General features: G+C 45.0%; 1 protein-coding gene across 1 annotated transcript in view; it reads right to left on the bottom strand.

The window, feature by feature from the left end:
- The window catches only part of LOC310859123 (lysyl oxidase homolog 4-like), a 39,802-nt gene extending 14,334 nt beyond the window's left edge, over positions 1-25,468 (bottom strand). Inside the window, exons 1-7 of the mRNA XM_083765517.1 lie at positions 25,345-25,468; positions 22,712-22,983; positions 21,451-22,229; positions 19,197-19,411; positions 9,714-9,752; positions 8,984-9,191; positions 8,571-8,751 (exon numbers count right to left, since the gene is read on the bottom strand). Coding sequence (XP_083621643.1) covers positions 8,571-8,751; positions 8,984-9,191; positions 9,714-9,752; positions 19,197-19,411; positions 21,451-22,229; positions 22,712-22,982 — 1,693 coding nt within the window. The 5' untranslated portion in view covers position 22,983; positions 25,345-25,468. The remainder of the gene's footprint in view (positions 1-8,570; positions 8,752-8,983; positions 9,192-9,713; positions 9,753-19,196; positions 19,412-21,450; positions 22,230-22,711; positions 22,984-25,344) is intronic.

Here is a 25,468-nt window from a genome sequence, read left to right as displayed (position 1 = left end):
AGAGGCCCAGAGGGCAAAAGGTGCAGACCTAACCCTATTATGCTATAATACAATTTGCCAATGTTTGATCTCACAACACATCGCAATGCAACACAATGCGTTGTGAACTTTTGAGAGCTTTTAGAGCTTTGCCTATTTTTGCCAAATGTTTGCATTTTGGCGGAATGCATTTTCGTCTGTTATCACATGCCCAGAATAGGGACACTAGGGTTAATTTTGTTAAGGCAAATTATCACTTTGCTATATGACCATCTCATAGAAGATTATTTTTGAGTGTTGCAACCACTCCAAGGAACAGCAATGTCCGTGTTCACCTATGTACCTATGTGTCCGCCTTCTGTATGTGTTAATGAGCACGAGTATGACTATTAGTACCAGTAGGGGCGCTGTTATGCCAGAGAGAGAGAGAGTGCTGCACTGTTGCCTGCTAATGAGAGAGAGAGAGAGAAAGAGAGGAAAAGGGGGGGGGGGGGACTGGCTTTATTCTTCATTTGTTGCATGCCGCTCCGGACAGAGCAATAGCTCTATGCAAGAAAGGGGATCATGGAATTCCATTAATTTTGTGCACCCAGCGTCAGTATAGCTACACCTAATGTGAGGCTTGCCTAGAGGTCTGAATCATTCCATCTTGACATTCCCTCGTGTCCTTTTTTTAGACATAATAGCGCCATAGCACCTTCTTTTATAGAGCCCTAAAAAGCTACACCATAAATTGTTTCCATGAGCCACTTGTTTAAGACTAACGGTGAGAAGGAAATGCGACCACCTTTACAGGACATGCTGTGTGCTCGCTGGGGCATTGAAATAATGGAGGGGAAATGGATGTGGTTACGGAGGTACTGCCAAGGTACTGCAGGGAGCAAACTAAACAAGGGACAGAAAGGGTGTGTGAAAGTTGGGTCTAGGAATATGTTTATAAGTAGAATTATTAGACAGCAATGTGGCTACGTGCTCATGCCCACAAATAGCACCAAAAATGGTCACAATCTGTCCAAACACTCATGGTTTGCCAGATACGCTCCCCGGCTGATTGCTTGACAGCTTTGTTCGCTTTTCAAATAGAACAGATTTATTTTGACGACGACACAATATTGTTTAGTGTCACTGGAACTGGAACACGGTAGCATAGTTTACACTCGTCTAATTGGTCATGGGTAGAAATCCACAACAATCAGCTTCTCGGCTAGGAGCCCAGAGCAGGCTGTAAACATTTCCAGTCTGGTTTATTTGTCCACTCGGCTGTGGTCCTGTGAGGGCTATGTAGCCTGATAAAGTATGTTTAAACTGGAGAGACGCAATGACCTGAAATTGACTCTCATGGTCAACTCTGTGTCCCCTTTCAACACTCCACCGATCAGTGTTATGCCTCTGTTACGTTAAGTCCTACCATGTCTACTCTTTTCATACCAGGGATATTATTTTCCTGAATGAAACGATGCTATCAGTTGGGACAGTGGACGCGGCAAAGCCTAATGATAGGTTTGCATGCTTTACTGCCCTGGGGCATATACACATTACACACTTCCCCAACCATAGCCTCGAACCAATCCCCGACCATAACCTAGCTTTGGTCATGGGAATGAAAGCTTTTACTCGCTTGACCTTATGTCCTCATGTTCCTAATGTTTTGTTTCCCTTGATGTTTTAATCGTGTGATGTTTCTTCTTTTATGCATTTGCCTATTGTAGCATTCCATGGAATGTAAAGTGCATTAGGCCTATAAATAAATATCCATTCTTCTTCTTCTTCTTATTATTATTATTATTACATTTATTATTATTATTATCAAAAAGAGGTTCAGGAATAGAGCGGACAAGTACATAGCCAATGGACAAGTTTAGTAAAGTATTGAGAGTTTAAGTGGTTAAATGTCTGAAACATTAACATGAATCCAACTTAATAGAAAACAATAAATCATCAAACAAACAAAAAACACTGGTGATAGTGCTGTCAAACAATTCAGTCCACGAAGCTATCTATGAAATCTATGAAAATGTTTAATCTGCAACACAATTTTATATAATACGTAGTGGGGACACTGGGGGTTCCTGCTTAACCCATTCTGGGAGGGCACCCATTTTGGTGTTGGCATCATGTTATGCTTTAGCTATTGAAAAATAGCAGATATACAAGCTTGTAGGTCTGCTATTTTTGAAAAATCGAAGACACTTTTAGAATCTGATCTCAGGTCAGAATGGGTTAATAATGAAACTGTCAGGATGTAATAGACATTTTTAGAATCTGATCTCAGGTCAGAATGGGTTAACCTCTCTCTGTCAAGGGGTCCGTGGCCTGAAAACATTGAAGATCCCTGATTTAGAGTGTACAAAAGGAACGGAGTTCATTTCATTCAATTTGCACACTCTCGGATTTAGAACAAACTGAAAAGGTAGGAGCGCACACGAGTAGTAGTAGTGGCGTGCACAGACATTTAGAGGGGCAGGTGCTCAAGTGAAAAAAAAGGGCACCTTGTGCAGCGCATTTTGGGGCGGGAACCCATTTTGGTGCTTTATAGCTATTGAAAAATAGCAGATCTACAAGCTCATAGCGCGCCACTGAGTGGCGCGCTACGAGCTTGTAGGTCTGCTATTTTCTTTTTATCGAAGAACCACTGACATAGAAACATAGCTTTAGATTGTGGGGGGCCTAAATAATATAGTAGAAGCGTTTTTTTAATCAAGATTAGATCAATGTCACCGCATGGTCCACACACAGAAATTTTTTATTATTATTATTATTTTTTTTAAGAGCACATTGCCAAAAAGGGCAGGGGTGCTCTAGCACCCCCTAGTGTCTATCTGTGCACGCCACTGGTGCTGACCGCAGGAGACAAAACTTGAATAAAGAAAGAAAAGAGGCCGCACAGCTCGTAGTCACTGAACGATGCTAGAAACCTTTACAGACGTTTCGGCAAACAGGATGCCTTCTTCAGGATATGAACACTCTCGGATTTAACAGTGCCATCTCTCAAGCTCTTTAGTTTAGTAAACAGAAAGGTCAGGTCAACTTAGGATACCACACGGGAGAAAAACACACACAATGTATCAACTTCCAGTTCCGATTTCAGTCCGACAATGATTTGTTTCTTCACTTCCAATTTCACTTGTTTATTCTGTCTCCTGTATGAGTAGGCTACTGACTCCTGATTGGTTAAAATTGGTATCCCAACCTGGCTGAAAATGCATTTTCTGTGTCTCCCTGACCCCTATTTGTTCAATAGAACAAATACGCTCTCACTCATTGTTAAACATCTGCATTACTTAATTTACAGGCACAATTAGAGAATGTAGAAGAAGTGTTATTTTGATAATTGTTAGGAAGTAAAAACTTCTCCGTCACACAAGTGTGTGTGTGTGTGTGTGTGTGTGTGTGTGTGTGTGTGTGTGTGTGTGTGTGTGTGTGTGTGTGTGTGTGTGTGTGTGTGCGTGTGTGCGTGTGCGTGTGCGTGTGCGTGTGTGCGTGTGCATGCGTGTGCGTGTGAGTTAGAGGAAGGAAGTGTGAAATGAACAAACATAAATGTAATTGAAGTCCTATATGCATTTGCAGCACTGCCCCTTTAAGGGTAGTGCATAAAAGGGGTGGCCAGGTTTGAGGCCTCTGTTTGGCCGAAAGCCTCATTTGAGTGTTTGTCGAGGACCTGCAGCCATGAGGTGTACTGCACACTGCTCAGCGGCGGTGGCTCAGGGGTAGAGTGCCTGGATGGCTAACCGTAAGGTTGCCAGTTCAAACCCGGGCTCCCCCAGAGTTACTGTCGAAGTGTCCTTGAGCAAGACACTGAACCCCTAATTGCTCCCGATGTGCTAGTTGGTGCCTTGCATGGTTTCCGCTGCCATCGGTGTATGAATGTGTGTGTGAATGGGTGAATGTAATGCAAGCCCCTTGGATAAAGGCGCTATATAAATGCACCATTTACCATTTACAGCCCAGTACTTGGTAAGAAAAACCTCAAACAAATGTTGATGCTTTGATAATTTATTTGGATTATATGGGGATATATTTTAATAAAGTTACATTTAATATTCCATTTGCACTGCAGAATTCGGCAGGTGTGATGTTTTTGACATGGGGATAGTGTTAATCAAGTGTTAGCCTAATGTATCCAGTGGTGGAAAGTAACTAAGTACTTTTACTGTACTTAAGTAGAATTTTGAGGTATTTGTACTTTACTGGAGTATGTCAAATTTTCAGTACTTTTACCTCTACTCCACTACATTTCAGAGGCAAATATTGTACTTTTACCCCACTACAATTATTTACAACTTCCGTTAGGCCAGGGATGTCAAACTCGAATACACGGTGGGCCAAAATGAAGAAATTGGTAGAAGTCGAGGGCCGGACTGTGTTTCAACACACGGGACATTTTTTGGTAGCTGAAAGTTGACCACAAGTGACATACTTTCACTGCTGATCAATAGTGAAGAGAAGACGCAGGCTTGCGCTCGCGGGCCCTCGATACACGTGTGACAATGCACTCGCAGTGCATTGTGGGACTTGTAGTATTATGGTGGTCCGTGCAATATACCAGAGGGCCAGTTCTAATAGTAATTAAATATCATCCCGCGGGCCAAAGATAATTCATTCACGGGCCTGATTTGGCCCCCGGGCCTTGAGTTTGACATATATGCGTTAGGCCTACTAGTTACTTTGTAGATTTTGATTATTTCAAAACATACATTAACCACTTCAACCCTATTTCGGGCCATTTGAAAATAGCATATCTTAGCTTGTGTGTTGCATCGCGACACACGCATTGTGAGCTTGCAGATCAAATATTTTCCAAAGATATTTAAACATTTGAAAACTTTAAATTCTGCACAATGTGTACTTTTACTTTTGGTAAAAATGATATGTAATTGGCCACTGACTGGAAATCGATCTGAAATTATGTAGTTCCAGGGACCCCCCGGAAGCAAAGATTTGAGTTAAAAACGTTCGCTGTGAAAGAATATATATTCAAAGATTTGCGCCACATTTTCACGATTTTTCTAAAATAGCACAAGCTCGTAGTGCGGCACTCAGTGTCGCACTCTGAGCTTGTAGATCCGCTATTTTTCAATAGCTAAAGCATAACACAATGCTTAAAACACCAAAAGGGGTTCCCGAATCCCGTCCAGAATGGGTTAATTCAATTCAATCTTTATTTAAGGTTGCGAATACCATCAGACGGGGACAACTTCTTGCTTGCAATTAAAATTAAATTAAATTAATTGTATTTCCTATACGGTTTATCAATACTAAACACAGGGGAAAAGGGAGGTGGAACAATGTTGGCATCAAGTTCAAGGTCAAACAAATCTGAATCTGAAGGCAGAGTGTCACTTCCTGCATATAAACACTCACAGCATGGGCCCAATCCCACTGATTAGGGATGACACTAGGTCATTGTCCTATTGTCTTTAAAGTGCTATAAACAGTGCAATTCAATTAAGCTATATTACAAACAATATTCAACAAAGTTGTCTCTCTCAACTTGCTCCACAGGTACAGGTACACGAGCCAGGGGGATGACCCCAGACCCCCAAGCTCAGCTTCTTCTCAGCCCTGCATCCATTCTCATGTGAAATGCTGTGAATGCTGGACCCTAGAGCCTGGCCTAAATCCCTGACCACTGCACTACACCAGAATGCTATAATGTACGTGCAGTTCTAAACATCCAAGGCTGAGTTAGAAGTTGCAGGCAGCCAGGAGAATGAGGCTGGTTGGTGCTGTTGATACTGGGAGGAAAGTACTGGCCAGTTATACAGATGTATGTATGGAGGATGGAGATGACACTGCTGGAGGGCTCATGAACTAGAGAGAGATCCGGAGATCTGGAGGCTATCTATCCATGGGTGCCTAAGTTTGACCCTGGCATCACTTACACATCTGATGGAGTCAAGTAGAAGACAACTCAAGGTGCGAACTTTGTTTTTTGCTTCTTTGCTGCTGCTGCTTGTGTTGCTGTGTGTGTGTTTACTATAGCGTGATTCAAGCTGGTGTACTATTGCTGTCATTTTGGGACCCAATGCGTGGCAATGTTCAGTAACTGTTTGTGGCTCTGGAATTGAATGCTGATGTGAATCTACAGTTTGTATGTTGTGTAACTTGTGTTGTATCTGCCGTTGGATGTATATTAGCCCTCCAAGCAGGACCCAATGCTACTGAAGTTTCTGACTTTTTGACGACACAGAGCATGGGGTCCTGTTCCAGCAGTACCATGCCACCTGGTACGCAGACATACATAAAACATAAACAACGTGTTTATGGCCTGTCTGCGCTCTTTGACGACATTTTTTCGTGTGAGGGTTTCTGAATATGTGAAGTATAAGTACCCATACATACCGCTGCGCATATCTCCTGTGGCGCGGAAGCCGTTAAGTATTTTGTTTGACCGATTTGGTCGCTTTGATTCTTCTCTTCCTTCCTTGTTTATTGACACCTCATTGTACCGCCTATCTGGCTAGCTAGTAGCTATGACAGAGCAGATCAGAGGCAGGGACGTAGCCGGCACAAGCCAACCGCACACCGGGAGGCGGTACAATAAACGGTAAACAAACAAGAAGAAATAAAGCGACCAAATCGGTCAAACAAAGATTAAAAATACTTAACGGCTTCCGCGCCACAGGAGATATTCGCAGCGGAATGTATAGGTACTTAAAGTTCACGAATTCAGAATAACTCAAAGAAAGAAAGGCCGTCAAACGCCGCAGATTCGATCTTAGAGAGAATATGTATGTCCGCGTTCCAGAATTCCCATACGAAAATATAGTTATGAGCACGGACCCTACATAAAACTCATCAAAATGTCAGAAAAGCTTTATGGAGGGTTCCGAGAGGGGCTAGATGTATATGTGAGTTGTAACAGGGAACAGTATGTGCATGTGGCTCTTGATCACTTCAATAATCCTAGGAGTGAAATTGCTAATTGTCTCCACCAGGCCGAAGGCATGGGGGGAGAGTATGTTTTGCACTCCGTCCGTCCGTCCGTGTGTCCGTCCGTGTGTCCGTCCGTGTGTGTCCGTGAGCAGCTAATCTCCGGCACCGTTAACCCGGTCGATGCCAAATTTTGCACACACACTCCCTGGATGCCAACGATGAACCTCTGCCCCAAAATTTCCAGAACGGCCTGTTATAGCGCCACCAGGAGGCCGCTTTGTGCAAAACAAGTTTTTGCACAGTACACCTACAGATTTTGTCCAAACATCGCGCAAATTGGTACACAGTCTCTAGAGCCATTCAACGAAACGGGTCTTTCAGATTTCTCAGACTCCATCCTGATTGGTTAAGATTGGCTTCCAAAGTTCACAGGAGTGCTCAGTTTCAAACAAAATGCTGCAAATCATGAACACATCGCGTGATTTCCGTGAAATTGTGCACGCACATTCCCACTAGGCCGAGGAAGAAATGCCACATGAACAATTTCAACTCAGCCTCAAGGTGGCGCTATAACTGGCCGAAAAGTGTTTTTACCTCTAACTGCACGGATCTGTGGATAATTTACTTTTGTTGCCCTTTTATCCAACCACCAGATGAAGGCAAGCTGCAATGTCCTACATTCCTATCCTGGTGGAGACCTGTGCCCAGAAGGGCACTTTTTCTAGTTCCTTTTGGTTCGAGCTAGACGTTTTGGGCTTTGAAGACTGAAACAGTAGGTTGTCATGTGTGTTGTGTTGTCATGGTTGCCGAGGTTCGCTGTGAGTTATTGTGACAGAGTGGCTGTATTGGTTCATGACTGGCATGGTGGCAATTTCTGGCAAAGAATGTCTATGTACAGTAGGCCCTTTCTTTCTTTCTTTCTTTCTTTCTTTCTTTCTTTAAGGGACCAAGAAGTCACTTTTGTCACTTATTGTTTTTGTGGGGTTTTTCTTCTTCTTCTTCTTCTTCTTCTTCTTCTTCTTCTTCTTCTTCTTCTTCTTCTTCTTCTTCTTCTCCTTCCGCCAAAAATAGCTGTTGTGGCTGAACCGTGCAGTCGGTTTTCGCGAAACGCAGTAATCTGGTAGAGGACCAAGCCAAACAGTGACTATGCGAAGCCCATGACGATTGGCCAAATGGTGGCGCTATAGCGCTCAATTGAAAATTCTAACTTTGAACGTGCATAGCTCATGAACCGTTTGACCGTTGGCAATGACACTTTGATACACATATGTGTCTCCTCATGCCGAACAACTTTTGACCTCTGACCTTTAGATCACCCGCCATTTTGAATCATATGAAAAACAGTTAAAATGTATCTCCTCCCAGGTTCTTTGATCAAAATGCACAAAAACGTCTACACGTGAACTTTGGACCTATACGGAAAGCTCAGTTGGTAAAGGTTGTGTGTTCAAATCCGGGTACCGACAACTCAGCTCGTCAGTCTTATTTGTGCATATTGTTCTTATTGAGTATTGTCCTCTTTCTTGATCCCGCATTATCGCTGCTTGCAGCTATATTTATTATTATTATTATTATTATTATTATTATTATACTGAGATCCAGAAGACCACCGCTGAGAGTGAGAATGTCAAATTTGTGTGGGTGCATGTGTGATGGAGGAAACTATTCTTTTGAGTGTGTGCATGCATTATGCAATAAGTGTGAAATCACTTTACCTTGCCCCAGCTGGGCCCTGATGGGAGCCTCGTTGGCTGTTCCGAAGCCCAGCTCCCTGCAGACAACACTGGCAGCACTGAGGTCCCACAGGTGGTCACAGATAGAGCCCCATTTCCCCTCCCTCAGCACCTCCACGCGGCCCTCACCCAGACGCGGGCCAGACTTCAGACGAACAACTGGCTGCAGGCGGGAGGAGAATGAGAGAGGGATGGTTGGGGTCAAGGAAAGGATAAGGATAGACAGTTGAGATGGATTGTTCCTATAACTTCACTCAAGCAACCCACTTGACTTTTCTAATCAGGGCTGGAAAGAAAGAAAATTTAATATTTCATTTCCACCTTTCTCTACCTGTTCCTCAACCTGTACTACAGTGGCTATTCTTTATTTTGATTAGATTATTTTTTTTGCTGACCTGCACAGTGGGTGGTGCAGGGGGTCTGCCAGAGCGTGTGAACTGGGGTCCGGGGACACAGCGCACCACTACACTCATGCCTCCCTGGCAGGGTACGTCACTCCTGGGCAGGGACAGCTGTGACAGGCACTGGGACAGAGTGACCTCCCACCCCTGACACTGCACCTTCTCCACCCAGTAAGCCTTCTTGGTGGCCAGTGACCTCAGTCTTTGGTTTGGAGTGGAGTGGGGTGGAGTGGGGTGGCGTTGGCGTTGGCAGTGGGTGTAGAGCGTGGGTATAAAGAAACAAAAGGATATTGAGAGTTTTGTGAACATTGAATTCATGATCGTAGTATTTCCATTTTCCAATCTGTACCTTTACTTCTACTCCACTATTTTCAATCATTTTAGTACTTTTACCTGTACTACTTTGAGTAGCCTATATATTTTGATGCCAATACTTTTGTACTTTTACTCAAGTAACATTTTCAACAGTATCTTTATTTTGTGGTTTACTTATCCCATTCTGAACGGGCACCCATTTTGGTGTTAGCATCATGTTATGCTTTAGCTATTGAAAAATAGCAGATCTACAAGCTCATATCGCGCCACCGAGTGGCGCGATACGAGCTTGTAGGTCTGCTATTTTTGAATAATCGAAGAACGACTGACATTTTTTGAATCTGATCTCAGGTCAGAATGGGTTATAGATAGCATGACAACATGTCCAAAAGAATGGAACTCATTTTACCTTGAAGACGGGTCTGCAAGCTTAGAGTCCCATAGTTTCCTGAAAGACACAGACAGACTCACCTTACTTTGATTATGATATCAAAAATATAGAATGCCTCCTGCCCTCCCAGTCTGCTTTAGACTGTGAGAGGCAAAACAACCACTTATCCTATACAGTCTCATATATTTTTCTACATCTTTATCTTACACACAACCACATCCTTCTCCTGTTTCCTGCGTGCCGCGCCTATACTCAAGCCCATCTCTACTCGTTTCATTCTCTGCCACACCGTTCATTTATTTACCCTACCACTCCTTTCTCTTCACCCCCTATCTCACAGGCCTTATGACCATAGGTAAATAAATTGAACGCTGTAAATACCAACACGAGGCAGCGGGCTAGAGAGACTGTGCTTTTGTGGTTAACTTAAATGCAGTCCTCATGGGAAAGAGCGATAGACAGAGAGAGGGATCTGTGAGACATGGAGGAAGAAATAGATTGAAAGAAAGATAGACAGACTCACAGGGCTGTATTTTGCGTGTCTTTAGTACCAGGTCTTATTACCTAACTTGAGTAAACTAAAGACCTGGAGGCGTGGTCAATGCTCTTTGGCCACTCAGAATAGCCAAATGGCATTGATCACGCCTCCAGGTCTTTAGTTTAAGTTAGGTAATAAGACCTGGTACTTTAAGACACGCAAAATACAGCCCACAGTCTCATAATAACATTATACAACATTCTGTTCCTGTCTGTCTCCTTTACTCTGCATCTCCTCTCCCCCACTCGAACCATCGTACTTTTCTTCATGCCATATGTGTCTTTTTTCATCCCTCCATTCATGGGTATTTCTGTCCAAGTCTGCCTATACTGTACGTCTGCAGAAGATGTCTGCTTTGGGACATGTATTTGTGGAAAGATCCTATAAATATACACTACATGAAACACTGCTATAGTCCAAGCTAACACTAACAGGCCTTATTGACGGGTGCCAACTAACATTATGGATTACAGAGCTGGTTTCAGGTTTCGTGGATATTAGCTGAAACGTGACTATTAAAGATCTGCAGTGCATGACGATTGCACACACATACACACAGAATGGTGTTTATTATAAGGTCAATGGTGCACATACATAGCGCGCGCACACACACACACACACACACACCACTGCATATTCACTCTCACAGACAAATGCATGCACTATGCACACACCACACAAACCGGCCGCAAACGGATGAACTAAAACCTAAAGGGGCTAAAGGAAAAAATTGTAGAATTCAATAAAAGCATGATTCACAAACCAGGCAGTGTCTGGGAAGTGTCCCTCTTTGTCACACACACACACACACACACACACACGCACGCACGAACGTACGCAGTCGCACACACAAACACACACACACACACACATGCACACATTCTGACCACTTCCATCATCCCAGTTTAACCACTGACAGGTGCTGTGTAAGTGACGCCCTCTATGAACATACGTACAAATGAAAATGAGTCACATCATCCAAGTATAGACAGCAGGACAAAGTGCCCGCTGCATTCAATATTTGCCATGCTAAATCTGGAGACACGATCTCTCCAGGAGAACCCCAGTCTCCTACTATTCCACACAGCCCATTGTACTCGTTTGCAGCACGGGGCCAAGCCAATCCCTGCTGAAAGGCCTTGCGAGGGAAACCACATTCTAGGAAGGCCAGCCATCGCAGCTATGGAGCGTTTGTAGAGAAAAGCAGACACAATGGAATGGTAGAGGAGAGGCAGAGGCTGAACGGGGGGGAACACTCTTGGAACATTCTGTCCTGACAAATAACGTTTGTTTTCAAGGGCAGTGAGCGTTCATGTGAACGTGAGCAATGGTGGAATGAACTAAGTACATTTGCTTACAGTACAGTACGGTGATACTTAAGACTTTATTTATTTCCATTTCATACTTCACTACATATCAGAGGACAGTACTGTATTTTCTTTTGTCCACTGCAGTTATTTGACAACTTTAGTAACTAGTTATGTTGCAGATTTTGATTATCACTACAAAACATACATTAACTGATAGCCTAAATCAGGGGTCTTCAACAGGGGGTCCAGGACCCCTAGTGGGCCTAAAGTTGAAGTCCCCTAGCCTAATTGATTATTATAATTCTAGGTAAATGTACACAGCAGCACATAAACACAATTACAGTCAGCTCCACCTTTACCAGCTGCAACATTAAAGTGATGAACACATTATTGGATGTAGCCTACTACTACACTACAGTTCAATAATAACTAAAGCACAATTTTGAATGCAAGACTTTTACTTGTATTTCAAATTTCTATACTTCTATTCTATACTGAATGTGACCTTTGTGTCTGTGCGTGTGTGTGTGTGTGTGTGTGTGTGTGTGTGTGTGTGTGTGTGTGTGTGTGTGTGTGTGTGTGTGTGCGTGCGTGCGTGTGTGTGTGTGTGTGTGTGTGTGCACGTGTGTGTGTGTGTGTGTGTGTGTGTGTGTGTGTGTGTGTCTGTGTGTGAAAATGCAGGAGGGAAATGCTTCATAAATCTGGTGAATTAAGATGAGAGTCAGGCTGTATGGTGGGGTGAGTGAATGGGGGAGGAAGTGGAGAGAGAGAGTGTGTGTGAGAGAGAGAGAGAGACATGCTTTCCATATAATTGCCCGAATTGCTTGGCAGTGTCTGCGGTGTGGTCGAGCAGTAGCATGTTGGTTCACACACAGCAGACGTGGAAATATGCACGTACATATCAGTTTTCCCTGCCTCCTTTCTGTAAAATCAGGCTCCCTCTAATCCCTGCTTTTGTCAGCCGACATTATGACCACTGGGAAGGAGCGAGTGATGCAAGATCTCAGTTTCTGTGAACTGGACAACTTTTATATAAGGCTTTTATAACTTCACGTGAGGAGGGACAAATGTTTTTAGTTTTTTAAGTTGGTCACAGTTTTCCTTTGTGCTACTGTGTATGATGCAATTGTTTCAAAAGAAAAGTGATAACCTCATTTTTACTATGATTTAATTGAATAATGAGTTTTGCAAATATACTTTTGATATCACGATTTACATTTTTCTTTGACTGTATGGAATCATGGACTGAAGACCTGTAGCTGCTTTGGTATTAGAGGAACTACATTGCAACGTGCTCAAGGCATGACAAGTTGACAACCAACTTCTGACCACAACACTACTGTACCCGACTCACTGTACGACTGCATGCAACACACTATGACTATATCATCCTCGGTCCTCACTCTATAACCGTATCCTCTTCACCCTCTCTTGTTTCTGTGGATGTTCTGGGGGGCTTGACACCAGCTCTTTTAGGAGCACTTCTTCCTGTATGGTTCCATAAGCCACACTGGAGACTAGACGTGATTGACTGTCAGAGAGAACCTGTTATTATACGATGGAAAGCTGCATGTGTGGAACAATCGACTCTCTCAGGTCCCTGTGCTAGCAACATTAACTTCTATATCCAGTTCCAAGAATCTTCCAACATATTTCTGTTTTTACCAGAAGTCACTCACAGCCACATAATATGTTCTTTTCAGTGGAATGGAGACTTTTAATAAACCTTTCAAATAAAAGGCAACAAAGTGAGCCATAGTTTACACTTTGCCTTTTTGAGGTGATAAGTTGATATTCTTCTAAGTATAAGCCCTACAGTATTTTGTACTTTCAAAAGTGTTCCCTTATAAATGACATGCCCAAAAATAGGAACACCAGATTGAAAGTGGTTAAAATTAATTCATGGAATGAATTGTCCTTTAGGATGTTGCGGTCATCTCAACTGCCACAAAAGGCATACAAATCAACAACAAAGCATCAAGTGAGGAGGTTAGAAATAGAATGAGAGAAACGGGGTCAGGGCGAAAGTGAACTCAAGAAATGACTGTCGGGATCATATAGTGAAAGTGAAAATGGCTTTAGCACTTGCCTATTCTTTCAAGCAGAACAAAGTGGGGGAGTATTTACTGTAAATGTCTGTAAAAGTACATAAAGCATTTTAACAGGCCGAGACAAAGGCAGTCACGCCAACAGCCACCCGCCCAATAAGCAAGGTGCTGACGCAGCAAAGGGTGTGTAGCACGTCCACTCCAGGGACTATACAAGATTAGAAGAGCTTCTCCCTGCTCTTCCTATAGGCCCAGACCGTAATTATATAGTGGCTGCAATCGACAGGGCGTACAGGGGAGCCTAGGCACACAAGGTCAGGTTTTGGGCCAGCGTGTTACTCTCTAACACGAGTATTTACACACTCACTGGTCACTTTATCAGGTACGCCTGTCCAATTGCACATTAACGCAAATTTCGAATCAGCCAATTACATGGCAACAACTAGTTCCAACCGAGCATCAGAAGAAAGGTGAATGTGTCTTAAATGATTGTCTGTGCATCTTTTAATGTTTTCTTTTTTTTGGTCAGTTGTATTCTTACATTTAGTTAATATGTTAATTAATATTCTGTAACTGATTAAAAAAAAAGCAACTGATTAAAATTCAGCAACTTTCCCCAATACCGCAGATATATGGTAAGAGTGAAGAGGAAACAGCATGTTCCATGTACAGTAGCACACATTTAATCTCAGGGGGGGATTTAAGTTCCCTCATGCTTTCAACCTTGGAAAATCTTTTTAGAGAGGAGGTCACAAACTCAAATATCAGCCTCAAAATACTTTCCTTACATGAAGGGCCGGATGCTGCACATCAGGTTTCTATTCCTCACTCCCCCCCACCCTGCCCACAGCTATTTACTATGGAGACAGTAATGGCTGCTGAATTCGTGTTGTACGTGGTTAGGTGGAGGTGGAGGTAGACAAAAAATAAACAAAAAGTCTCCTGACACCGTCCAGTCTCTAAACAAGCTGTTGCTTGGCCTTGTGGATGTTAGAATACTCTCAATATTTGTTGGTGTCCAGATTAGCACTAAATTCACCAACGGAGGATGGGGCTAATTCATATTTAGATCCACAGTGCCTCTGACTTGGCTGGGAGTTCCAATAACCCATTCTGAGCTGAGATCAGATTCACACGAGGTTTCCACTGGACACACACTGGTCTGATTAACCCATTCTGACCTGAGATCAGATTCTAAAAATGTCAGTCGTTCTTCGATTTAAAACAAATTAGCAGACCTACAAGCTCGTATCGCGCCACTCGGTGGCGCGATATGAGCTTGTAGATCTGCTATTTTTCAATAGCTAAAGCATAACATGATGCCAACACCAAAATGGGTGCCCGGTCAGAATGGGATAAACACAATCGGAACACAATCAGAAGATAGCCTTGTCAGTATACTGTAGCAGCATGTCTTGTTGAAATGTCCTTGGCACAATGAATCCCTTCGCACTCTCGCACTGTCAACTACTGTAAAATGTGAATAGATAAAACCATTGAACTATTAATTACACATTCAGCTCGGGCAGAAACATTGTATCTCCATATTAAACATTGTTGCCTTTAATAAATCAATGCCACACTTCATCCCTCCTAAACCTATATACAACAGTGTCAAAGTAGAGAGAATATCTGATTTACAAGCTCACACTGTCTCATGATGTGACTCGCTGAGCTTGTAGAACAGCTATTGTCACTGTTTGTGGAACCTTTTGAAAGTGAAAGTGGCTCAAGCTGTGGGTTTTGTAAATGTATAACCGATGAAAGGAATTAACAAGAGCTTAAGTTGAGACTAAAGCGTATTGGCTCTATTGGAACACATTTTCTTTATTTATTACACTTCCTAACCGTTTTGGACAATGGTTTCCATGCACCTGACAACGACGATATTGATGTTAAGGTTAACGGTTGAATAATTGATTCAGTGTTCTCAAAGTGGGGTCCCTCGGGGGATTACGAATGGACCAGCAGGTCTATAAAACTCTGCATTTGGGGATCCTTTAAATGAGAACGTCTGAGAACCCCTGGTCCAGTGTATAGGGCAGCTGAGGAGAAGTAGGTGTAATTATTGGAGAAACATGGAAGGACAGATGGTGCAGTGCAGTGCAGTCCAGTGGTCAGTCCAACCGTCCTGTTGAGCCAGCCCATAAAAAGGCCCTTGTGGGCAGACGGGCAGACACACAGAGGAGGGCTGTGTGTGTGTGTGTGTGTGTGTGTGTGTGTGTGTGTGTGTGTGTGTGTGTGTGTGTGTGTGTGTGTGTGTGTGTGTGTGTGTGTGTGTGTGTGTGTGTGTGTGTGTGTGTGTGTGTGTGTGTGTGTGTGTGTGTGTGTGTGTGTGTGTGCGTGTGTGTGTGTGTGGGATCTCGGAGTACCATTTTTGTAAGGTCTCGTGTGTGAAGGGGGAGGGAGGGATATTGTACAGTTATAAACTGTCCTGTAATTTGTGTGTCTGTGCACACACATGCGTGCATGCGTGCGTGTATTGGGGCTTGGTGTACTTTGTGCTAGGGCTTTGAGGGTTTGTGTGTGTGTGTGTGTGTGTGTGTGTGTGTGTGTGTGTGTGTGTGTGTGTGTGTGTGTGTGTGTGTGTGTGTGTGTGTGTGTGTGTGTGTGTGTGCTATAGGCCTTTGAGGGTTTGTGTGTCTGCCTTGGAGGCTATTTACAGCTGGAGTCAGACGGACAGATGATCATCGGGATAGTAGCCGTCCATTAGCAGAGCAAATTATTACCCTTTGAAAGAAAAATGTCATGTGCAAGAAGTTTTGCAGTTCCTTACTGAGAGAATCTTTGCATCCGTATCAGTTTTATAAATTGATTTAATAATCAGTGAACTCAGACAAACACAAAGGAATTATTGATCTAATTCTGCAGCTTGTGGCTTTAAGAGGAGACTATATATAGTCTCCTCTGCTATAGCAAGATCAGGTAATGAAGGGCTGCGACTATACACATTATTTTCTTAGCGTTTCTTCTATTGATTACTCCCTTTTTGATGAATCGAATAAAAGTGTTTTTTAAAGATACTTTTTAAGCCTTGTTTTATACTCGTTCAAACTTAGTGAAAATAGCTGAATTACAAGCTCAGGTCGCATTGAAACATAATTGTGAGCATATAGATAAGCTATTTTCACTTTAGTTTTTACTAGTTTTTAATGTGTTTCTGTGGCTTTCGCATTTATTTTATATTTTTTATGGAGGGACAGACAGTAGGCTGACAGGAAATGGGGAGAGAGATGGGGGGGGGGGGGGGTGGGGGGGGGAGACATGCAGTAAAGGCCGTCGGGATCGGGAGTCGAACCCGCGGCCACACTGCCAGACTGGATTACCAGCCAAGGTAAGCCTGGACCGCTGAGCCACGGCCCAGGCCTATTTTCATACAATTGTGACTCATTTTTATTAAATGTTTTGAAACTTTATTAAATCATCGATTATTTATAGGAGTTAAATCAATTAGTTTGATTAACCCATTCTGACCGGGCACCCATTTTGGTGTCAGCATTATGTCATGCTTTAGCTATTGAAAAATAGCAGATCTACAAGCTCATATCGCGCCACCGAGTGGCGCGATACGAGCTTGTAGGTCTGCTATTTTTGAAAAAATCGAAGAACGACTGACATTTTTTTAATCTGATCTCGGGTCAGAATGGGTTCGTCAGACCAGCGTGTGTCTGATCTCAGGTCAGTGACCAGTGGGCATACAGCCGACCAGACGAGTAACCACAGACTAGACATAGAGCACAGAACGCCCACTGTTGACATGGCGATCATTGCACACACCTGTAGTGTGGCAGAAGTGGCCGGGGGGGGGGGGGACTTGGCAAAGGCATCGGCGGTGTGCGTGTGTCATGGTTGAATACATTGACGACTGCATAACTGCAGCTGAAGCAGAGCCACAGAATGATATACAGACAGACATCAGGACAAGACCGAGTCCCATGTGCTGCAGCGCGCTGCATCGAGGACTGCTGGCGCATGCAGTCCCATGTACTGTATAGCGCTCTGCATCGAGGACTGCTGGCGCATGCAGTCCCATGTACTGTGTAGCGCGCTGCATCGAGGACTGCTGGCGCATGCAGTCCCATGTACTGTATAGCGCGCTGCATCGAGGACTGCTGGCGCATGCAGTCCCATGTACTGCAGCGCGCTGCATCGAGGACTGCTGTCGCATGCAGTCCCATGTACTGTATAGCGCTCTGCATCGAGGACTGCTGGCGCATGCAGTCCCATGTACTGTATAGCGCTCTGCATCGAGGACTGCTGGCGCATGCAGTCCCATGTACTGTATAGCGCGCTGCATCGAGGACTGCTGGCGCATGCAGTCCCATGTACTGTATAGCGCGCTGCATCGAGGACTGCTGGCGCATGCAGTCCCACTGTATAGCGCGCTGCATCAAGGACAGCTGGCGCATGCAGTCCCATGTACTGTATAGCGCGCTGCATCGAGGACTGCTGCGCATGCAGTCCCATGTACTGTATAGCGCGCTGCATCGAGGACTGCTGGCGCATGCAGTCCCATGTACTGTGTAGCGCGCTGCATCGAGGACTGCTGGCGCATGCAGTCCCACTGTATAGCGCGCTGCATCAAGGACAGCTGGCGCATGCAGTCCCATGTACAGATGTACTGTAGCGCTCTGCATCGAGGACTGCTGGCGCATGCAGTCCCATGTACTGTGTAGCGCGCTGCATCGAGGACTGCTGCGCATGCAGTTTTCACCGGGGCGTCTCATAATTACATGATCCTGGAAGATATTCCATAAGAGCTTCATCTGAAGACCCACGCCGTGATGATGATGATGGTGATGATGATAATGTCTGGGTCTGACATTAATAATATACTCTTTGGAACTATTTCGGAAGTCTGTGACGAGGCCCCACTGTGTGCGCCCGAGGCAGACGGGATGGGCAGGCGTCCTGGCTTTGGCTATACCGATGCCACAGTGTCCTGGAGACCGGGATCAGAGTGCTGCCCTGTGTGGTTCTGCTAATGACAGCCGCTGTGGTTAACCTCTACTACAGGGGAGAGTGGAACAGCCTTCCACCCCATAGGTCCATCTAAAGCCACACTGCACAGCACAACCCCCGAGTGTCATCTTAACTCTGACAGGGTAAAAATAATGGAGCCGTTTGGCTGTGTGGGATGTGATACCACAGCATCACTTTTCCAGTTATTTCACACGCGCACTCTCATGCACACATGGACACACACACACGCACGCACGCAAGCACGCACGCACGCACGCACGCACGCACAACCATGCACGTGTATGTACACACAAGCGCACGCACACACACACAGTCACACACACACACACACACACACACACACACACACACACACACACACACACACACACACACACACACACACACACACACACACACGCACACACAAGCATGCACGCACGCACCTTGTCTCTCTCTCTCTCTCTCTCTCTCTCTTTCTCATCTTTCTTATCTATTTCTCTATGCACCTTACACACACACACACTCATTCTCACACACACATATGCATACCGTATACGCATGCAAACACGCTCGCACACACACACACACACACACACACACACACACACACACACACACACACACACACGCACGCACTCACCTGTACGGGTATTGGTCGAATGGCTCCGCAGCAGGGAACCCTAGCATGCCACAGGCGACGCGACTGTTGCTCAGATCCCAGCTCTGGTCACACACGTGACGCCACTTCCCAGCATACTTCACCTCCAACACACCCTCACTGACCAGACCACCACCTTGGCTGCTGGACATCACAGACCTCAGGCGCACCTCGTCCAGACGCAGTCTGTCGGTGCCCTGCCGAATGGAGGCGCAACTTTACTTCAACAGGCCTAATTTATACTCGGTGTGGCACTCCGTCTGCCGACGACAGAGTATAAACCAGGGTAAAAGGATTTGAACCCGGGTCCTAAGACAGATAGTAGGTTTAGGTGGGGGAGATATTACATTTTGAGCTTCATGCGACTCCACCTGTCGAAGTTGTCGTCCAGTAAGTGGTCCGACTGCTACGTGCTATACCCGATTACATGCTCATAATTTCTCAGTGGAAAAGCTTGGGAGACCACCGCAGTAGTGTCAGTTATCCCATTCTGACCTGAGATCAGATTCATACGAGGTTTCCGCTGGACACACGCCGGTCTGACGAACCCATTCTGACCTGAGATCAGATTCTAGAAATGTCAGTCGTTCTTCGATTTCTTTCAAAAATAGCAGACCTACAAGCTCGTATCGCGCCACTCGGTGGCGCGATATGAGCTTGTAGATCTGCTATTTTTCAATAGCTAAAGCACGACATGATGCCAACACCAAAATGCGTGCCCGGTCAGAATGGGTTATATTGTATTTACATTCTTTACCATATAGATTGGTTACAGTGTTTTTTTAGGGACCAAGCCCGAAGGGACGAAGGCCCCTATTGTTTTTCCACTGTCTTTTCTACTTCCGTCACTTGCAGTTCTGGCAGTTCTGTGCTGTCGCTTCCATGAATATCCACGGCAATATGTCAGGAAACGGTCAGGAACTGAAGATCACACTTGTTTGTCAAAGGACCTTTGACCTTTAATCTCCCAATTATATTGTATGAATTATATGATCCCACTCCTGACGAATGACGTCAGAGTTTAACCACTCCCTTTGAAATCACATTTCCATTCATTGGTGCAGAGTCTGGACCCTTCTAATGCATGGTTAGCTGCGGGAGTGCAACGTTGACAGACAACCCTTTCAACCAATCGGCGTAACAAAAAAAGTGACGTCATCTCTAGTCTCCAACTTTTTGGCTTGGCCCTGTCTTATCGCTGCTTGCAGCTATATTTTGTTCTTGATATGCAGTATTATTTAAACTAGACTGGTGCCCGGCTGTAGAGCACTGAGTCAGTAACGATGGGAGTTGGAGATCCATGCCCCACCCGGCTATGGAATACCCGTTGTACCCGTGTAAGAGTACCCGTTCCACCCATCTGTGTGTGTGTCCCTTTTATGCACATATACAGTATCAGGCATGCCCAAATATGGAGTGTTGTGATGTCAGAACAGGCCAGCCGTACGAATAATTGACAAATCCAGAATTCATCTTGATTCTTCAGTCTTGATTATGGAAAGGGCATCTTCCATTTACTGTTCCCCGCTGCATTTTTGTTTTGATGACTCTCAAATCCAATCCTAAACCCCCCCCTCCTCTTCATGGGTATATAAAACACTCTGAGAGGGGTTTGAGTTGATAAGGATCATCTTATCGTCGTCGTAACAACAATTTGTCTCAGTGTTTACCCAAATCCTGCCAGAGCGCCCGCAATTAGGATAAGAATAACAATATAAGACAATATGGTACGCCTCTAATCATCACGTGTCTCTCTCTAATCACCTATATTACACAGGCATCCGGAAGGAAACAAACATAGAAACAGGGTGTGTGTTCAGTGGGCCGTGGTGAGTGTCATAGTGATTACAAAATGGTTAACGAAAGTGTAAACTGAGTAAGATTACATGCTGGGAAGCTTAGCAAAAGAGTGATAAATGTCTTGTTATTTCCACTATAGCCTGGCCTGAAATAGTGGCATGTTTGAGGAGCTGGGGGCTATTTAACGACCCCGTGGTTGGGTCCCAAACTTCAGGTCCTGCTAGCGAATATGAATTGAATCCGGAGGAGGCCTGGTTTTTAGGGTCTGTCTATAATTATCCATGTCTGTCTACTGGCCCGTGGCTCTACCAATGACATTTGTGTGTGGAAGTCAACATTACAGAATATATTGGTGTGGATGTGTGTACATGATGTATTGTATGTGCATGTGAGTGCACATATATGCGTGTGTGTAGGCGTAACAAAACGTTCTTACCTGGATGTAGTTGGCGTCGCTCTCCAATCCCTGATCTGGGACATCTGGCTCAAAGTCAGCATGGTTTCCACCGGGCTGTTGACGCCTCTCGTTCTGGCGCTGAGGCCGAGGTTCTGGCTGCTGGGGCTGAGGCCGAGGTTCTGGCTGCTGGGGCTGCGCTTGAGGCCGGTTGACCTGATCCTCTGCCTCTCGTCTCACTGCCTGTGGACTAGTCCTCACCGCCTCCTGCCTCTGCCTGTACGCCGCGCCGTTGACCAGGTGGGACGGCAGCTGGTGGCCCTGTGGAACGGGTCCGTATCCGGGCTGCCTCGCACTCGACCGAGCGGGGTTCCTTCGCAGGATCTGGATCTCGTGGCCGTCGCGGCGCGGAGCGCTGCTGCCCCGGCTGAAGGACGAGGGGGCGCGATGGAGGGCGATCTCATGGCCCCTCTGGGGCGAGGGGGGGTCGCGGGGCGGCTGGGGAGCCGGCTGACGAGCTCGTTGAGGGGTCGGTTGAGGAGCCGGTTGAGGGGCCGGTTGAGGAGCCGGCTGAGCCACAGTCTCTGGCTGTGGGGCCGGGGGTGGCTGGGTTCTCACAGGTTGTTGGTTGGCCTGTTGCCCCGGACGCGAGGGGGCCTCCTCCAGGGAGATCGGGGCAAAGCCAGCCCTCCGTTCGGGGCTACAAATGACGCCCAAGTCCTCAGCGTGGGTGCAGTCGCTGACCCCCCAGCCGTTGGAGTGGCAGTCTGCCAGAGAGGGCTCTGTGCCCTTGCAGCGCACGTTGTCTAACCAGATCAGACCTGATGGCAACGGAAATGATGGCAAGTCACAAAATCAATGAAGTAATGTTAACTCTATCAGGTACCATATAGTACCCTATCAATACAGTAATTGATGCCAAACCACTTGAATATTAGCATTTTTATTGTCCAAAATTGCCGATCTTCAAGCTCATCACGTGTTGCAAGACTAAGTATTAGATGATTAAATGTAGAGGGTTGATATGGTTAATTCCACTTAATTAGAAAACCTTTACCCCCTGATATCCTGTCAGTACAACACATCTGATTCAGTCCTCAGGACCATAGCTAGCCTATTGCATGTCATAAGCACTAGTTGTAAGATGACCAAGAACTGTTAAAGTTCTTTGCTTGTATGGAAGCAGACATTTAGTTTGCAGTAGTCCACAGCAAATTGTATTTAAATTCCTATTGTGTATAACTATTCAAATCGTATAGATATATCAATTGAACTGAATGAAACTCATGTTTCTCGGGCATACCCTGTCCTTCGCCGAACTTGGCACTGTGTGCCCATGTGTAGCTGCGTGCGAAGCCCAACTGCCGACACACGACGTTGGCGAGGTTGAGGTCCACCTCGTCGTCGCACACTGTGCCCCACACGCCATTGTAGAACACCTCCACTCGCCCTTCATTGGCACCACGCCGGGCTACCCCGGCGAGACGCACGGGCACCTCCTGGGCAGACAGCAGGGGCAGGAAGAGGAGGAGGAGCCAGGACAGGGGGCTCGCACACAGAAGGCGACCCAACATCCTGTAGAAATGTAGATCAGGGAGAGGGGAAATGTGGCGTGGAGTCATGGACATGTTAGACATGCAGGAATGGATCCTGGAAATGGAGATCTTGTAAAGGCACAGAAATCACATAGATTGCTTGAATTGAACACCTGATGTACCTTCTTGTGCCTTAAAGGACCACTTCTTGACCAATGCTCATTATAAGATGCCCTTGTTTCAGAGGAGGATGTGGATAGTTCAGAAATCGTCCTACCAGTGACATCATTGGTAGGCAGGTTTGGTCATTCAATGGTTTCTATGTCGGCCTGCTAACTTTCCAGGAAGAGACTGTATTTTCTATTCGCTTGGAAACCCCATCAATGATGACATTGGTAGGAAGGTTTCTGTACTGTCCACAGCCCACTAATGAGACACAGGGAGTAGACGGAAATTATGCCATCTTATAATGAGCATTAGTGAGGACCAATAGGACTGGAATCGCCTTTGGGGGTTTTACCTTTCATCCCACGAACTCCTTTTGGGGTAGTTGTTTCAGTATGTACAGTACAGTATATAGCAGCATCATTTTTTTTTGAAAGATTTCAGAAAACTTAGGTCAAGATTTAGAAGGCATTTTTAGAATGGGCCTGACTGGGTTATATGAACAACATAAGGCTGACAATAGGTGATATGCTCCACGGCAGTAAACTACTACACCAGATCTCTGTGGTCTCATTAACATTCTGTTTGTTTTATGAACCTTGACTGTAAGATTGGCAGTAGATTTAGAAGTCACCATGGGATTATAAACAATGGTTACCGTAATATAGGTGAGCCAAAGTCACATAGTATGTTCCACTATGAATATGTGAATACATATTATGAGAACAATTATGAGACAATAATGTTAAAAGAGAAAGAATGGACTGATAAACACCCCTGAAATATCTAACGGTGAATTACCCATGAACTAAATATAAATAAAGTATGAAACAGACATGTATACGGCATGAAAGGCTCTAGAATCTAAATAAAATCTTATAGGACTAAATTAATTACGCCACAAACAACCCTAATATGGTGTTAAAACATTCCCCTCTGTGCACCATAAATAAATATGCGATCTCTAGTCTACCATGACATTCCAGAAATCATGTGAAGGCGTAAAACTCACATTCCAGCTCCTGACAAAACTTATAATTTGCAATCACTGTAGCAGCCCTAAAGGGACATTCCACTGTAGAATGACACTTTGATAAGATGATTTTTTTTGTTTTTGTTTCATTGCTCATGCTAAGTCCCACTGTCAGACTGTGTGTGTGTGTGTGTGTGTGTGTGTGTGTGTGTGTGTGTGTGTGTGTGTGTGTGTGTGTGTGTGTGTGTGTGTGTGTGTGTGCGTGCGTGCGTGCGTGCGTGCGTGCGTGCGTGCGTGCGTGCGTGCGTGCGTGCGTGCGTGCGTGCGTGCGTGCGTGCGTGCGTGCGTGCGTGTGTGACTGTGTGTGTGTGTGTGTGTGAGAGAGAGAGAGACAGAGACAGAGAGAGAGAGAAAATAACTGAGAATGAATCCTTTAGTCTCAACCAGTCAGGAGCACTTGTAACAACCAATGCTAAAAGTAGCACCTCTGTCCAGCCCTATGGAAATCTGGGCTCTCCGCAAAGCCTCAGGCATTGCTACATGTATTTAAGTCTGAAAACACTATAAGCAAATAAACACTGCCGTAAAATAAATGTTTCTCGCGTGTAAACAGGGCACAGGGGTGCTGCTCCTGTGAGGGACATGGATATTAACCCATTCTGACCTGAGATCAGATTCATACGAGGTTTCCGCCGGACACACACTGGTCCTGATGAACCCATTCTGACCCGAGATCAGATTCTAAAAATGTCAGTCGCTCTTCGATTTTTCTAAAATAGCAGACCTACAAGCTCGTATCGCGCCACTCGGTGGCGCGATATGAGCTTGTAGATCTGCTATTTTTAAATAGCTAAAGCATAACATGATGCCGACACCAAACACCTCGATCAACTTTAACATGTCTAAAAGGACAGTGAGGAGATGGAGAGAGGCGATACCGGGGGTGGGAAAGTCTCAACCCATGAGGGTTCAGTGGTAGGTCAATTTGCGCTCCGCATACAAAACATAATTTACAAGTTAAATAAGTTAAATAAAGAACAAAGATAAATGACTCTAAACTTGTAGTGTTGTAATAACTGCAGTGAAGCATATAGAGGTCACCAGCAGAGAAAAGGTGAGTTGGGTTATTTATACACAGTAGGCTACAATCCTCAGCATTAATTTAAATCGTCCACATTTAAAATAATAATTTTGTAGTATGGGACATCAGAGAAAAGTGTGCGAAAAAGTACAAATCAGTGCAAAGAGAGTGCAGGGACTCACCTATCTTGTTGATCTCAGCCTATAGAGTCAGTACCTCCCCTTCACTTGGAGAAAAGAAGGGACAGAAGAGCCAGGGGAAAAGAAGGCAGTGAGACTTGGTCCTGCTGTCTCTCTATTCTCCTCG

Source organism: Protomyctophum parallelum (genome assembly GCF_964188405.1).
Source record: "Protomyctophum parallelum genome assembly, chromosome: 5".
Taxonomy (NCBI): domain Eukaryota; kingdom Metazoa; phylum Chordata; class Actinopteri; order Myctophiformes; family Myctophidae; genus Protomyctophum; species Protomyctophum parallelum.
This window is presented reverse-complemented; position numbering and strand designations above follow the sequence as displayed.